Source organism: Salvelinus fontinalis, chromosome 15 (assembly GCF_029448725.1).
Source record: "Salvelinus fontinalis isolate EN_2023a chromosome 15, ASM2944872v1, whole genome shotgun sequence".
NCBI lineage: Eukaryota > Metazoa > Chordata > Actinopteri > Salmoniformes > Salmonidae > Salvelinus > Salvelinus fontinalis.
The window spans coordinates 39146554-39164032 of record NC_074679.1 but is presented as its reverse complement, the minus strand read 5'-3'; the positions used below and the strand labels follow the sequence as shown (position 1 = coordinate 39164032).

The following is a 17479-nucleotide window of genomic DNA, read 5'->3' as shown; positions in this document are numbered from 1 at the left end:
AGATCAATCTGAACATAGAATGGCAAATTTGCTGTTCTTACCTTACTCCATTTTGTGGAGTGATTGACCTCATTATTATCATATAGTATAGCGAAATTATTGCCATGACCATTGAGGGTTGTCCTAAGTAATATGGTGCTGTTTCTCCCTTTGATATATCATACCAAGGCCCCCTATGGTTTACTCAGTTTATACTTGAACACAATAATAATCATTATTCTAGCAGTATTGGAGGTCCTTCTGAAAACAGAAAGAAGCTTTTAATCACACTCATTCTCATGAATAATGCATGGTTAGACAGCTCTCTCTATCTATTTCTACCGCTCTCTATCTTTCTCTTTCTCCTCTGTCAGAGACCAGGCAAACTGGGGAGGCTTGGGTAATATGGGACAGCTCTTCTCTCTCCCCCTGTCAGATCACAGACTTAGTGGGATACTAGGGTAATATGGGACAGCACTTCCAGCACAGAGCTCAGTGGTGAGGACTACTGAGCATCAAAGCACAGATCAGATTGTAGACATTCCCTCACTGTAGTAAGACTGTAGCTATGCAGTGATGGAGCTAGCTAGTGTCGTGTCTTTGGCTGTGCCAGATTAATTGCTATGACATGCTATTCTATAAAATAATTTCTCTGTAATTAATATTACCTGATTGCACTAATCATGTAAATATAATTAACTAGAGAGGGACACCACAAAATAATATTTATAGAGCTGTTATCTTCCGAATAAACTCTTAAAGATTTAGTAATATTTTACATCCATAGCAGTCACATTAATCGTCATTTTATTCAGTCTCATCTGAAAGTGGTAAATCTTTGGTTATCTGCAAGAATCCTGGCTAACAAGTTGAATCAGCAATACAAAATTGGGTTTAATTATTTATTTACTAAATACCTAACTAATCACACAGAATCACACATAAACAATTAAATCATAACTTGATCACAAATTGCCGTCATAAAGGCAAACGTCCCTAGCGGGTGGAACAGATATGACAGCTTGTTACACAAAGGGAAGGGGCGGGATTTTAGTGAAAGAGCGGGAGACTGGAACATAGGCGAGCTGTGCTATCGTAAATACAGTATCTTATGCATTCTAAATTACCGCCCATTTGAAAAAGGAAAATGCAATAAATATTTACTCTGAGCTGAGCTTCAGTAGGTTGGTGGTAGATGGAAGACCGTATCGCCAACCCGAGTCCTCTGTCCTTTGAAGAATGTCTCTGGTGGTCACTTTATACGTTGGAGTAACATCGTGTGTAGTAGACGGGATACTCTGACTGTCCTTCCTAACCTACGTTTGTAGCAGCTGTTGCTAACTCAACGGCGGGGAGGTATCACTTCTGTAGTGAATACGAGTTCAAAGTTCATACCATTTACAACCAAAGTCCATGCTGATGTTGGCTTAGTTCTGTAGTTATTATCTGAACCATTCTGACATCGGATCGTCATCCTAAATGTACCCGGAACAGGAAGTTATATTTTTGTCAATGGCTTTTATAGTGGAGGGAGAGGGGTGTGTCGGAAAAGTTTATAACCCATGTCTCTTCACAGGGGCGGGCCCCTGGTTGAGCAGAAGCCAAGCTTATGAAAACCCAAATCTCTCATTTGGAAGCTAAAATTACATTTAATCTCTTCACAAATAATTTCATATTCAAACATTTGAATTAAACAACAATTCCATGTGAATCCGATACCTCTGACGTTTAGACTTTCCACAGTAGAGTTTGTCATTCTATCATTGATGAGAATGTGTCAGAGGGCAACCGAACTGACATAATATACCTTAAGTACCACCACATATGTTCAGTTGGTCGGATTACCAGAATATAGTTCACCCCCCCCCCAACTTCTGATGTTCCCAGAATCTCTATGTTAACCAAGGGGTTTTCTTATGTCACATCAGTTATAGTAGGGAGAGAGAAAAAGGGGGAAAGAGGTATTTATGACTGTCATAAACCTACCCCCAGGCCAACGTCATGACACTAGCATGAAGACCTGACAGGAGTAGTGAAGCTCCAGCAGCAGCTACAACTGTCCCGAATTAGCCTGGTCTTTTTTCAATTGTAGGTTTTATTGTTTCCTTTCACACAATAACAATACAGTTGGACCATGCAGGCTAACCCTGGATAACAGTTTGGACAATTCCTCATCAAAAGACAGAAACATATTGTACATACAAACAAAGTAAGTGATGTAACACTGTTATATGGTGATAGTGAGGATACAGTATGAAACACCGATGATAAAACACAAATCTATAAAGCTTTAAACTCTCTGCAGTTGAGTTATGCAGCTTGTGACGTCTTCGTGGGTGATAAATAGGACACAGGATTGGTGCGGATGTTTCTTTCTGGGTCAAGGAGACTAGCGACTGAAAAAAGACTGTTTTGTAGAGCAGTGCAGTAAGTGAACACAGCCAGCCCATTGCGTTGGGTCCATCTATGATAGAGGAGGCTGGGGATGACCATCCATCTATCCTGGGCTGTGTGGAGGATGAGAGGAAAGGCTTATTTGCAGCGTGGACCTCATTCATCCAGTATGTATCCACTTACTGTTGCAGATGCTTTTATCCAACATACAGTACGGTAGTTTGTAAAATACAACGTTACTTATAGAACAGTATAGAGCTGTAACGTTCGTCATATTCCTCCTCCTCGGACGAGGAGGAGCATGGATCGGACCAACACGCAGCGAGGTATGTAGACATAATGAATATTTATTAAAGCAAAGACGAACATACGAAGAACACTTGAATAGAAACAAAACAACAAAACGACGTAGACAGACCTGAACTTGAGAACTTACATAGAGACGAAGAACGCACGAACAGGAAAGACTAGCCAAACGAACGAACAAACGAAACAGTCCCGTGTGGTGCAAACAGACACAGACACAGGAACAATCACCCACAAAAAAACAGTGAGAACAGCCTACCTTAATATGGTTCTCAATCAGAGGAAACGTCAAACACCTGCCCCTAATTGAGAACCATATCAGGCAACACATTTAACCCAACATAGAAACACATAACATAGATTACCCACCCAGCTCACGTCCTGACCAACTAAACAAAGTTCAAAAACAACAGAAAACAGGTCAGGAACGTGACAAGAGCACACATGTTTTGCAACCCAATATATGTGTATGTGATTCCTGTAAGAAACAAGAGGCCTTCTCTAAATAGCAGAGGTCTTTTTTGTTCAACGCTGACATTACATTTGCCATTGTCTTTGATTTGGGTATATAAGCTACAGGGTTCCTTCTATGTAAAGGTTAGACAATGCAACAATTATACCCAGTATCCCACATGGAGGTGGTATGGCCTCGTTGAGTGTTTTTGTTGTTCATACCATGCTTTGAATGATGACTTCAATGTGCTGACGTCAGAGCAGCAGGTTCTTGGAGCGTAGTGTGTGTGTAGTGCTGTGAAACAGATGGCTTGATATTGGTGATGTTGCCATGCTGGAGGAGGGAGGAGGGCATTCATTAGTCAATTGTATAATTTTGTGTGCTACACAAAAATATAATATGATTAGCATACTCTCCTGGCAAGTGGCAAAGTGCGTATTTCTATGTATTGTGTTACTGATTAAATGTTCTGTCCCCTATAGTGATGTCTGGGCAAACAGAGATAGGGTGGTGGAGGGTTATGAGCAGGAGGCCATGATGAGGTTGCTGTGATGTTCATGTATCATGGAGCACACGCACATCACTCCTCCTTAAGCTAGGAAATGAGTACACGCAACACAGAGAATATATTCATCAACTTTATTTCCGATATTCTCTGGTTGAGAAGAAGCTTTCCTGGAAAGAGAATCTCACAGGTTACATGGACTCTGTCTTCCTGACCATTGTTCACGGCCCCTGCCACTTGGCAAGCAGTTTACTTGAATCAGAAGGTAGAAGTAGTAACACCTTCTGCTCGGACTTCATTTCACTTTCTCTTGCATTTTTTGTCGCGCCACACTTTATGCTTTTGTTGTGACTCTTGAAGACGCTGTCTTGCCATCTCCTCCCTCAGGCTGTCCAACTTGTCTGGCATCTATATGATGTAGGCAAACAAAAGAACATGTAACCATTTTGTCCCAGTCCCTACCAGAGTCACCTAAAAACTTTCTCAACATCTGTTTCAGGGGACCATTGAAATGCTCTGAAACACCACCCGTTTTGGGGTGGTAAGGAATAGTCCTAACATTAATGTTACTGTGTCTCTCCCCACAGTGATGGCTGGGCAGACAGAGATGAGGTGGTTGAGGGTTATGAACAGGAGGCTGTGGGCGGTATCACTGTGAAGCTGCATTCGGAGGAGGTCACGTCCTTCGATGACTATTTCCTGAAGCTCCGCCTCAACACCAACACCAGGAACCCATGGTTCCCTGAGTTCTGGCAGCACAGGTTCCAGTGCCGCATCCCAGGGCACCCACTGGAGAACATGAACTACAGGAAAAACTGCTCAGGTAGATATGGGGAGAAAAAGATATGATAGAGAATGATAATGGTTTCTTCAGAAGGGTTGCTGACATACAATGTAAACTAGCATATGGTATAGTTTATGGTGTCTCAACTATAATTACATTCGATTTTTAGATGTTTACATGGTATGTTTGTCTCAAATGGCTAGAAGTTTCATGAAACTGGAGCAAATAGTTTCTGTGCATCTAGCCATACAATAATGTTTTGTTTTTGTTTTATTTTATTTCTAAAACATTCTCCTGGCCAACCAAAGATGATCTAGGTAAATTGAATTTAAAAGGCACATTGGATCAAAAAAAAAAAAGTGAATAATCAGATGAATTGGTTAGCTAAAGCTATATTGATCACTTGAAACAATGCTCAAAAAGCATGTCTTCAAAACGTTTTTTTCCCCACCTTGCACTTTTCTATTCCTTTTGAACTATATGCAGTACCAGTCAAAAGTTTGGACACACCTACTCATTCAAGGTTGTCTTTATTTGTACTATTTTCTACATTGTAGAATAATAGTGAAAAGATCAAAACTATGAAATAACACATATGGAATCATGTCGTAACCAAAAAAGTGTTATTCAAATGTGTTGTGATACAGCCTGGGATCGAACCAGGGTCTGTAGTGACACCTCTTACACTGAGATGCAGTGCCTTAGACCGCTGCGCCACTCGGGAGCCCCAAAATGTATTTTATATTTGAGATTCTTAAAAGTAGCCACCCTTTGCCTATATGACAGCTTTGTACACGCTTGGCATTCTCTCAACCAGCTTCATGAGGTAGTCAACTGGACTGCATTTCAATTAACAGGTGTGCCTTGCTAAAGCCTCTTAAGGATCCACCCCTTTTTTTCAATTTCCGCCTAAAATGACATACCCAAATCTAACTGCCTGTAGCTCAGGCCCTGAATCAAGGATATGCATATTCTTGGTACCATTTGAAAGTAAACACTTTGAAGTTTGTGGAAATGTGAAAGGAATGTAGGAAAATATAACACAATAGATCTGGTAAAAGATAATACAAAGAAAAAAACAACCGTTCTTTTGTATTTTTTTTGTCCATCATCTTTGAAATGCAAGAGAAAGGCCATACTGTATTATTCCAGCCCAGGTTCAATTTAGATTTTGGCCACTAGATGGCAGCAGTGTATGTGATAAGGTTTAGACTGATCCAATGAACCATTGCATTTCTGTTCAAAATGTTGTATCAAGACTGCCCAAATGTGCCTAATTTGTTTATTAATAACTTTTCATGTTCAAAATTGTGCATTCTCCTCAAACAATAGCATGGTATTCTTTCACTGCAATAGCTACTGTAAGTTGGACAGTGAAGTTAGATTAACAAGAATTTAAGCTTTCTGACAATATCAGATATGTCTATGTCCTGGGAAATTCTCATGCTAATCGCATTAGCCTACGTTAGCTCAACCGTCCTGTGGACGGGACACTTTTTTGGTTACTATATGATTTCATATGTGTTATTTCATAGTTTTGATGTCTTCAGTATTATTCTACAATGTAGAAAACAGTATAAAAAAAGAAAAACCCTTGAATGAGTAGGTGTGTCCAAACTTTTGACTGGTACTGTGCATTTTCAAACTTAACTTACAAGTTGGTTACCATTGTTTAGCAAATCTAGTGATGAATTCTATAGAAATTACTGATGTTTTCAAAAAATATATTTTGATTCAAGTGAAAGGTAAATATAAAACAATGCATGCAACAGTATACAGTATATATAAATATTTTTTTAAATATTTAGCATGAATTTACGTTTCTCTTTTACATCTCCTTTTCAAAGACTAGTTTTATATTTTTTTATGTATATCCACCTCCTCATTAATAAATCAAGCACTAAGTTTCTCTTACGCTCTGCACTATTTATAACAAGGATATTGATAATTTGTGATAATCAGAGATAGTCATAGTCTGCTGTTCTGTCGTTTCTTTGTATAGAGCTCCAAAATGGTGAGTGTGTATTTTTCCGAATGAACTCTTAAAGCACATCACTCTGGCAATATACATAGAGGTCGACTGATATAGTGTATCATCAATAGAAAACTCTGTGATTTGTTTGACGGGAAGTCATTAACCTTTATGGTTAAGATGGTTTTTCCTAAGCTGCATAGATACCAAACCAGAGGCATATCAACCCTGAAATTCAACGCTATCAATGTATATCTGTTGACCCCTACTATATAAAAGCTATTGGGGGGATTTTATGCATTGCAGTGAGAGCACAACAACTGGTTTCCCTCACACGCTGTGTATTCTCACATCCTCCTGGTTTTGAGATTGCCTGTATAAAACATAAGCCCAATAACATTTGAAAGCATTAGATGAGATGCGAACTGGCTGGTCTGCCTTGTAGAACCTCAAGCTGCATGTTCCTATATGGACCTTGGCCCAATACGTTAAGACACCATGAGGTTAGAATGGACACCACCCAAAGGACATCCAGCCAACTTGATGGAGCTGTGGGAAGCATTGGAGTCAACATGGGCCAGCATCCCTGTGGAACGCTTTCAACACCTTGTAGAGTCCATGCCCCGACGAATTGAGGCTGCTCTGAGGGCAAAAGCAGGTGCAACTCAATATTAGGAAGGTGTTCTTAATGTTTTGTACACTCAGTGTATAACTCTCACTCTTCATACCCCTATCCACAACCCTATCCAATCGATTGTTGGTGTGTTTGTTTGTACTTGTTACATTCAGTAAGTTGATACATAAAACATTAAAAAACAAGCCTGGCTACAAACAAACACATCTGAAAACTGAGCAATCATTGTGCCCGAACCGTTTGATTCACAAATTGATACGAATCAAATTGTTGATTCTTTCTGTACCGGATACTATTATTAAAGGGCAACTCCACCACTTTTCAACCTCATATTCATTATCTCCAGCACCAAACCAGTGTCTACATATGTGAAAACTGCGCATTTCTACATTTTGTCGGAAAAAAAACAGAACGTTAAAACGTTCTACACGGTGACATAAGCAAAAGTTAAAACAAACTATGAGATTCACGGTGACGTGGGGAGCAAGAACACACCCTCCCTCTGGCTAGAAACTTGCTGCAGCTTTTGAAAATCACACTTTTGCTTACTTTTAATCCTACCGTGTGATGTCACAGATCCACATTTTTCAGGAGCCTTTCTTCTTATCTTTTTAACCACAGATCCTAGAAGCTCGCTGTTTTCACATATTATGTAGACACTGGTTTGGTGCTAGAGATGATGAATATCAGGTTGAAAAGTGGCATTGTTGCCCTTTAATATTGTGATTAGTATAAGACCGAGATCAGCTACAGTATGTGCTACTTATATTGCTTCTAGCTTGCTTCACGCTTGTTAATCGATAGGGTGTCCCTGGACCTAGTTCTATATTGTTCTCTTCAAATTGTAGGCAAATCATCAAAGTGTTACTCTACTGTCTCTATCTTTTTTTAACATACTGCACAATGTGTCGAACCGGTTTAATCACAAGACCTGTATTTCTGGCAAACAGGGACGCAACTGGATCGAGGGAGGAAGGAATAAATTAGAATAATAGGTTTTCTTCCTCTGTCAATTAATGATACTATTACCACATTATTTTTACATAATTGAATTGCGAGTTGCGAATACAAAATGGTTGGTGGCTCCATGGTAACGAGCATTTCTTTGAGGCCATAACATAATGATGCCTGCCCTTTGATGCTCCCAGACACAGAGCAGAACAGCACAGTGTGTCCTTCTGATGCACAAAACCCAAGAAGAACAATAAGCAGGTGTCTTTGGACACCCTATCATTCCTTTGTAATATTTCAGTCTATAGTACGCTGCAAAAGATGTTTGACAATAGAAAAATTGTTTATTTCATATTCAGCTATGACTATCTATTTCACTTTGTATTGCATAACATTGTATAATCCTTGTATAATGGTTACAGAACTGAAACATGAAGTACTTCAAAAATATATATATTACTTTGAGGAAACAATGCATCCCTAATCTTCCTTTCATGTTTTAACTGTATTCGGCAGGTTACGAAAGTCTAGAGGACAACTATGTCCAGGACAGTAAAATGGGATTCGTCATCAATGCTATCTACGCCATGGCTCAGGGTCTCCATGACATGCACAGCCACCTCTGCCCCGGCCATGTGGGACTATGTGAAGCCATGGACCCCATCGATGGAAGCCAGCTGCTAGAGTTCCTCATGAGGACCTCCTTCACTGGGGTGTCTGGAGAAGATGTGTGGTTTGATGAGAATGGGGACACACCTGGCAGGTAGGTGTAGCCCAGGCGATGTAGAGTCAGGGTCTCATGATGAGATAGCCCTGCCACCAGACATAAAACCAGTATCACCCTCAGCCCAAGAGGGAATTTCCTCTTAAACTAAGGGTTAAGATGATGGTTTCCTGAGCGAGATGACTGCGGTGTGAATCCGACAAGTACAGCATCTACTCTTAGTACTCAACAAAAATCCCCTGACAGTGACAATACTGTTCCCAAATGATTAGGAAGACGTGCCCAGAAGATAACCAATCCTCCTGAAACATAACAAATATCAATATCTATGAATACCAAAGTCCCCTGCCCATGGATGAATATAATATAATCTGTTGCTTTCTCTTTCACTATGAAAACAAGTCTCCATACACTTGAATCAGATACAAGTTTCAGAGCAACTTTCCCTCCACTCTTAGGTATGAAATCATGAACCTACAGTATGTGGAGCCTGGTGCGTTCGACTACATCAATGTGGGTTCTTGGCACGAGGGTCAGCTCAGCATTGATGACTACATGATGCAGATGAACCACAGTGACATGGTCCTCTCCGTCTGCAGCGAGCCCTGCTCCAAGGGAGAGATCAAGGTAGGTGTCAACAGTCCAGCTGGTCTGATGCTACTGAACGATATTATTTATTTATCCATTGACTTTCATTAACACTAGGACGTCCACTGGTGCTTGATTTTCTCATTAAAACAAATCTGCATGCCATTGCGAAAGCAATCTCTTCCTCCTTCCCTTTCCATAACTCGTGTTAGTCCAATTTACACCGTAGCAATCTGCAAAACCTTCCATTTTGCAGATCTGTAAGGTGTAAGCAATATGGTGGACACCCCACCACTACCCTGATTATACTTATTCAGATGCTGCATATCTGCAAATTAAGGGTTAAGGCCAAGGGCCTTAAGTAGGGACTAGGGAGAGAACTGTGACCGGCTGTATGGGTAAATTGAGTGAGTTGAGAGACTCCAACAGTGTAATCTCATCCTGTCTATGTGTTTGATCGAAACAGGTGATCAGGAAGGGAGAGGTGAGCTGTTGCTGGATCTGTACAGCCTGTAAAGACAACGAGATTGTTCAGGATGAGTTCACTTGTAAGGCTTGCGACCTGGGCTGGTGGCCGGACCCTGAACTGGAAGGTATAGTACCCTGCCCTTCCCTTCCCTCTTTCATATCTACAGAATTGTGCATAAATGGGTCCAAAACAGTACCATCGAGTTGTTGGGTTATTTAGGAGTGTATGGCGTTTGCTTTTAGCTTTTTTGTGTCTTTGTAGAGGTGCCTACATCAACATATACACAAAGCTAATGAAGGATAAAATAGAGTGCATTCTGGAAAGTATTCAGACCCCTTTACTTTTTCCACATTTTGTATGTTACAGCTCAGGTGCATATTGTTTCCATTGATCATCCTTGAGATGTTTCTACAACTTGATTGGAGTCCACCTGTGGTAAATTCAATTCATTGGACATGATTTGGAAAGGCACACACCTCTCTATATAAGGTCCCACAGTTGATAGTGCAAGTCAGAGCAAAAACCAAGCCATGAGGTTGAAGGAATTGTCCGTAGAGCTCCGAGACAGGATTATGTCGAGGCACACATCTGGGAAAGGGTAGCAAAACATTTCTGCAGCATTAAAGGTCCCCAAGAACACAGTGGCATCCATAATTCTTAAATGGATTAAGTTTGGAACCACCAAGACTCTTCTTAGAGGTGGCCTCCCGGCCAAACTGAGCAATCAGGGGAGAAGGGCCTTGGTCAGGGAGGTGACCAAGAACCCGATGGTCACTGACAGAGCTCCAGAGTTCCTCTATGGCGATGGGAGAACCTTCCAGAAGGACAACCATCTATAAGAGCACAAGGCGAGACCCAGATGCAGACACAGGAGGCAGATGGTTGAGTCTTGATATTTATTAAACAATCCAAAAGGGGTAGGCAAGAGAATGGACAGGCAAAAGGTCAAAACCAGTTCAGAGTCCAGGAGGTACAGAGTGGCAGGCAGGCTTGAGGTCAGGGCAGGCAGAATGGTCAGGCAGGCGGGTACGGAATCCAGAAAACAGGCAAGGGTCAAAAACCGGGAGGACTAGCAAAAGAGAATAGAAACAGGAATACGGGAAAACCGCTGGTTGACTTGAAAAACATGCAAGATGAACTGGCACAGAGAGACAGGAAACACAGGGATATATACAGTCGTGGCCAAAAGTTTTGAAAATGACACAAATATTAATTTTCACAAAGTTTGCTGCTTCAGTGTCTTTAGATATTTTTGTCAGATGTTACTATGGAATACTGAAGTATAATTACAATCATTTCATAAGTGTCAAAGACTTTTATTGACAATTACATTAAGTTGATGGAAGAGAAGTGGCTTCTTTGCTGCCCTTCTTGACACCAGGCCATCCTCCAAAAGTCTTCGCCTCACTGTGCGTGTAGATGCACTCACACCTGCCTGCGCAAGCTGGTGGTGCCCCAATCCCGCAGCTGAATCAACTTTAGGAGACGGTCCTGGCGCTTGCTGGACTTTCTTGGGTGCCCTGAAGCCTTCTTCACAACAATTGAACCCCTCTCCTTGAAGATCCGATAAATGGTTGATTTAGGTGCAATCTCACTGGCAGCAACCCTTTTTGTGCTAAACAATGATGACGGCACGTGTTTCTTTGCAGGTAACCATGTTTGACAGAGGAATATCAATGATTCCAAGCACCACCCTCCTTTTGAAGCTTCCAGTCTGTTATTCGAACTCAATCAGCATGACAGAGTGATCTCCAGCGTTGTCCTCGTCAACACTCACACCTGTGTTAACGAGAGAATCACTGATATGATGTCAGCTGGTTATTTTGTGGCAGGGCTGAAAAGCAGTGGAAATGATTTTGGGGGATTCAGTTCATTTGCATGGCAAAGAGGGACTTTGCAATGAATTTTTATTTATTTAACTAGGCAAGTCAGTTAAGAACAAATTCTTATTTTCAATGACAGCCTAGGAACAGTGGGGTTAACTGCCTGTTCAGGGGCAGAACGACAGATTTGTACCTTGTCAGCTCAGGGATTTGAACTTACAACGCTCTAACCACTAGGCTACCCTGCCTCCGATCACTCTTCATAACATTCTGGAGTATATGGAAATTGCCATCGTACAAACTGAGGCAACAGACTTTGTGAAAATTAATATTTGTGTCATTCTCAAAACTTTTGGCCACGACTGTACACCAGGGATAATAAGTGACACGTGGAGGGGGTGGAGACAATCACAAGACAGGTGAAACAGATCAGAGTGTGACACAATCTCTGGAGCACTCCACCAATCAGGCCGTTATGTTGGAGTGGCCAGACGGAAGCCACTCCTCAGTAAAATGACAGTCCAATTGGAGTTTGCCAAAAGGCACCTAAAGGACTCTCAGACCATGAGAAACAAGATTCTCTGGTCTGATGAAACCAAGAATTAAATCTTTGGCCTGAATGCCAAGCATCATGTCTGGAGGAAACCTGGCACCATCCCTACGGTGAAGCAGGGTGGTGGCAGCATCATGCTGTGGGGATGTTTTTCAGCGGCAGGGACTGGGAGACTAGTCAGGATCGAGGGAAAGATGAACTGAGCATAGTACCGAGAGATCCTTGATGAAAATCTGCTCCAAAGTCCTCAGGACCTCAGACTGGGGTGAAGGTTCACCTTCCAACAAGACAACGACTCTAAGCACACAGACAAGACAATGCAGGAATGGCTTCGGGACAAGTCTCTGAATGTCCTTGAGTGGCCCAGCCAGAGCACGGACTTGAACCCGATCGAACATCTCTGGACAGACCTGAAAAAAGCTGTGCAGCGACACTCCCCATCCAACCTGACAGAGCTTGAGAGGATCTGCAGAGAAGAATGAGAAGAGCCTCCCGAGTGGTGCAGTGGTCTAAGGCACTGTTTAATCCATTTTAGAATAAGGCTGTAACGTAACAAAATGTGGAAAAAGTAAAGGGGTGTGAATAATTTCCGAATGCACTGTACACCTGGTTACAATACATCAGAGGATTTTTAGCCATATGTTATCTTATACTAATACATGTGTATTATTACATGACATTACAGTAGGCCCAAAGTATATTGTCAATTTAAAGTCAATATTTACTTCCTTGCTCATGTGATGCACTCAACCTTTCTGTTCAGGGGGATACTTTGGGATTTTGGCAATATGTCCCTCTATCTGCTTTCCCAGAATCAGATGAACTTGTGGATAAAATTTTTATATCTCTGCGTGCAGTTTGAAGGAAGTTGCTAACTAGCGCTAGCGCAATTGCTAACTAGCATTAGCGCAATGACTGGAAGTCTTTGGGCATCTGACTGGAAGTCCATGGGTATCTGGTCATTGTGCTAACGCTAGCTGGAAATTGCGTTAGCACTAGATAGCAATTTCCTTCAAACTGCACGCAGTGTCACGTTCCTGACCTATTTCTGTTAGTTTGTTGTATGTGTTAGTTGGTCAGGACGTGAGTTTGGGTGGGCATTCTATGTTTTCTGTTTCTATGTTGGTTTATGGGTTGCCTGGTATGGCTCTTAATTAGAGGCAGGTGTTTGGCGTTCCTCTAATTAAGAGTCATATTTAGGTAGGTTGTTTCACAGTGTTCGTTGTGGGTGGTTGTCTCCTGTGTCAGTGTTTGTCGCACCATACGGGACTGTTCGGTTTGTTTGTTCATCGTCATTTATGTGTAGGCTATTTTCCCTGTTCGTGCGTTCTCGTGTTTTATTGTAAGTTCGTATGTCCAGGTTTGTCTACTCCGTTTTGTTATTTTGTTAATTAGTCAAGTGTATTTCGTTTCGTGTTTTTTCCGTCTTGTTTATTAAAATCATGTCTTCACAATCTGCTGCATCTTGGTTCCATCACTACTCCTCCTTTTCGGTTGAAGAGGAGGAGGACAACCGTTACAGAACCACCCACCGATCCAGAACCAAGCGGCGTGAATTCGAGCAGTGGCCTGCTACACAGGAATCATGGACTTGGGAGGAAGTATTGGAGGGTAAAGGACACTGGGCTCACATTGGGGAATATCGCCGCGCTCGTGAGGAGATGGAGGCAGCGAGAGCCCAAGAGCGGTGGTATGAGGAGGCAGCAAGGAGACGTGGCTGGAAGCCCAAGAGGAGACCCCAAAAATTTCTTGGGGGGGGGGGTAAGAGGTAGTGGGCCGAGGGCAGGTAGGAGACCTGCGCCCACTTCCCAGGCTTACCGTGGAGAGCGGGAGTACGGGCAGACATCATGTTACGCAGTAGAGCGCATGATGTCTCCTGTACGTAGGCATAGCCCGGTGCGGGTTATTCCACCTACCCGCACTGGTAGGGCTAGATTGGGCATTGAGCCAGGTGTCATGAGGCCGGCTCAACGCGTCTGGTCTCCAGTGCGTCTCCTCGGGCCGGCTTACATGGCACCAGCCTTACGCATGGTGTCCCCGGTTCGCCTACATAGCCCGGTGCGGGTTATTCCACCTCCCCGGGGGAGCATTCAACCAGGTAAGGTTGGGCAGGCTCAGTGTTCAAGGGAGCCAGTACACCTGCACGGTCCGGTATTTCCGGCACTACCTCCCCGCCCCAGCCCAGTACCACCAGTGCCTACACTACGCACCAGGCTTTCAGTGCGTTTTCAGAGCCCTGTTCCTCCTCCACGCACTCTCCCTATGGTGCGTGTCTCCAGCCCAGTGCCTCCAGTTCCGGCACCGCGCACTAAGCCACCTGTGCGTCTCCTAAGTCCTGTGCACACTGTTGTTTCTCCCCGCACTCGTCCTGAGGTGCGTGCCCTCAGTCCGGTACCACGCACCAGGCCTATAGTGCGCTTCGAGAGGTCAGTGTGCCCTGTCCCTGCTCCCCGCACTAGGCTTGAAGTGCGTGTCCCCAGTCAGGTGCCTCCAGTTCCGGCACCACGCACCAAGCCTACAGTGCGTCTCAGCCGGCCAGAGTCTGCCGTCTGCCCAACGGCGCATGAACTGCCTGTCTGCCATGAGCCTGCAAAGCTGCCCGTCTGCCATGAGCCTACAGAGCCTTCCGCCAGACAGGAGCAGCCAGAGCCTTCCGCCAGACAGGAGCAGTCTGAGCCATCCGTCTCCGCAGCGCCATCTGAGCCATCCGTCTCCCCAGCGCCGTCTGAGCCATCCGTCTCCCCAGCGCCGTCTGAGCCATCCGTCTGTCCCGAGCCATTAGAGCCACCCATCTGTCCCGAGCCGTCAGAGCCGATAGTCAGTCAGGATCTGCCAGAGCCGCCAACCAGACAGGATCTGCCAGAGCCGCCAACCAGACAGGATCTACCAGAGCCGTCAGCCAGTCATGAGCTGTCCCTCAGCCCAGAGCGGCTATTTATTCAGAACTGCCCCTCAGTCCAGAGCTGTCTCTCTGTCCGGAGCTGCCTTTCAGTCCGGAGTTTCCCCTCTATCCTGAGCTACCTCTCTATCCTGATCTATCCCTCTGTCCTGAGCTATCCCTCTGTTCTGAGCTATCCCTCTGTCCCGGTGCTGCCCCTGGTGTCGAGGTTACCAAAAGGATTTAGTGGGGTAAGATGAGGGTGGTCATTCATAGGGGGAAATGGAAGCTGGGATTGACTATGGTGGGGTGGGGACCTCGCCCGGAGCCTGAGCCACCACCGTGGTCAGATGCCCACCCAGACCCTCCCCTAGACTTTGTGCTGGTGCGCCCGGAGTTCGCACCTTATGGGGGGGGGGTTATGTCACGTTCCTGACCTATTTCTGTTAGTTTGTTGTATGTGTTAGTTGGTCAGGACGTGAGTTTGGGTGGGCATTCTATGTTTTCTGTTTCTATGTTGGTTTATGGGTTGCCTGGTATGGCTCTTAATTAGAGGCAGGTGTTTGATGTTCCTCTAATTAAGAGTCATATTTAGGTAGGTTGTTTCACAGTGTTCGTTGTGGGTGGTTGTCTCCTGTGTCAGTGTTTGTCGCACCATACGGGACTGTTCGGTTTGTTTGTTCATCGTCATTTATGTGTAGGCTATTTTCCCTGTTCGTGCGTTCTCGTGTTTTATTGTAAGTTCGTATGTCCAGGTTTGTCTACTCCGTTTTGTTATTTTGTTAATTAGTCAAGTGTATTTCGTTTCGTGTTTTTTCCGTCTTGTTTATTAAAATCATGTCTTCACAATCCGCTGCATCTTGGTTCCATCACTACTCCTCCTTTTCGGTTGAAGAGGAGGAGGACTACCGTTACACGCAGAGACATAAAAATGCTATCCACGAATTCATCTCACTCTGGAGAAATCGCCCAAATCCTGAAGTATCCCTTTAAATATCCCTTTAATAAGAGCTCAGAGCAGATATCTTATTCACAGGGGAGGCACTATTCCCACAGGGGTATTACAGTCTGATTTTGAAGTTCAGTTCCTCAAAGCCTTCTCAGCACAACACTTAATTTGTGCTCAGCAGAGTTTATTCATCCATGGTTGTTGGTAACAGCACTATTTCACCCATCTGGCCTATACCGCTTTCCTATTTTCAAAAGTGCACCCAGAGAACCATTAATCATATTCAACATGCATCAGACAGCCCTACCTTTCTTATTGCTACTGCTTATGGCTTTCAAGCTCTTCAAAGATAAGATGCTCTCCTTTAAATTAATTTAAATGTCTACCTTTAACGTCAGAGGCATTACATTTACATTTACATTTAAGTCATTTAGCAGACGCTCTTATCCAGAGCGACGTACAAATTGGTGCATTCACCTTATGACATCCAGTGGAACAGCCACTTTACAATAGTGCATCAAAATCTTTTAAAGGGGGGGGGGGTCAGAAGGATTGCTTTATCCTATCCGAGGTATTCCTTAAAGAGGTGGGGTTTCAGGTGTCTCCGGAAGGTGGTGATTGACTCCGCTGTCCTGGCGTCGTGAGGGAGTTTGTTCCACCATTGGGGTGCCAGAGCAGCGAACAGTTTTGACTGGGCTGAGCGGGACCTGTACTTCCTCAGTGGTAGGGAGGCGAGCAGGCCAGAGGTGGATGAACGCAGTGCCCTTGTTTGGGTGTAGGGCCTGATCAGAGCCTGAAGGTACTGAGGTGCCGTTCCCCTCACAGCTCCGTAGGCAAGCACCATGGTCTTGTAGCGGATGCGAGCTTCAACTGGAAGCCAGTGGAGAGAGCGGAGGAGCGGGGTGACGTGAGAGAACTTGGGAAGGTTGAACACCAGACGGGCTGCGGCGTTCTGGATGAGTTGTAGGGGTTTAATGGCACAGGCAGGGAGCCCAGCCAACAGCGAGTTGCAGTAATCCAGACGGGAGATGACAAGTGCCTGGATTAGGACCTGCGCCGCTTCCTGTGTGAGGCAGGGTCGTACTCTGCGGATGTTGTAGAGCATGAACCTACAGGAACGGGCCACCGCCTTGATGTTAGTTGAGAACGACAGGGTGTTGTCCAGGATCACGCCAAGGTTCTTAGCGCTCTGGGAGGAGGACACAATGGAGTTGTCAACCGTGATGGCGAGATCATGGAACGGGCAGTCCTTCCCCGGGAGGAAGAGCAGCTCCGTCTTGCCGAGGTTCAGCTTGAGGTGGTGATCCGTCATCCACACTGATATGTCTGCCAGACATACAGAGATGCGATTCGCCACCTGGTCATCAGAAGGGGGAAAGGAGAAGATGAATTGTGTGTCGTCTGCATAGCAATGATAGGAGAGACCATGTGAGGTTATGACAGAGCCAAGTGACTTGGTGTATAGCGAGAATAGGAGAGGGCCTAGAACAGAGCCCTGGGGGACACCAGTGGTGAG

At 44.2% G+C, this 17479-nt stretch overlaps 1 protein-coding gene across 3 annotated transcripts in view; it reads left to right on the top strand.

Annotated features, from left to right (window-relative positions):
• Nucleotides 1-17479, top strand: part of LOC129811951 (metabotropic glutamate receptor 1-like) — a 34436-nt gene that overhangs the window by 8569 nt on the left and 8388 nt on the right. For 2 of the 3 annotated variants that reach the window (XM_055863751.1, XM_055863754.1), the window contains exons 4-8: nucleotides 4226-4461; nucleotides 6425-6436; nucleotides 8496-8742; nucleotides 9162-9330; nucleotides 9758-9884. In XM_055863751.1, the coding sequence (XP_055719726.1) occupies nucleotides 4226-4461; nucleotides 6425-6436; nucleotides 8496-8742; nucleotides 9162-9330; nucleotides 9758-9884 (791 nt within the window). The remainder of the gene's footprint in view (nucleotides 1-4225; nucleotides 4462-6424; nucleotides 6437-8495; nucleotides 8743-9161; nucleotides 9331-9757; nucleotides 9885-17479) is intronic. The other variant, XM_055863752.1, reaches the window with a different exon arrangement.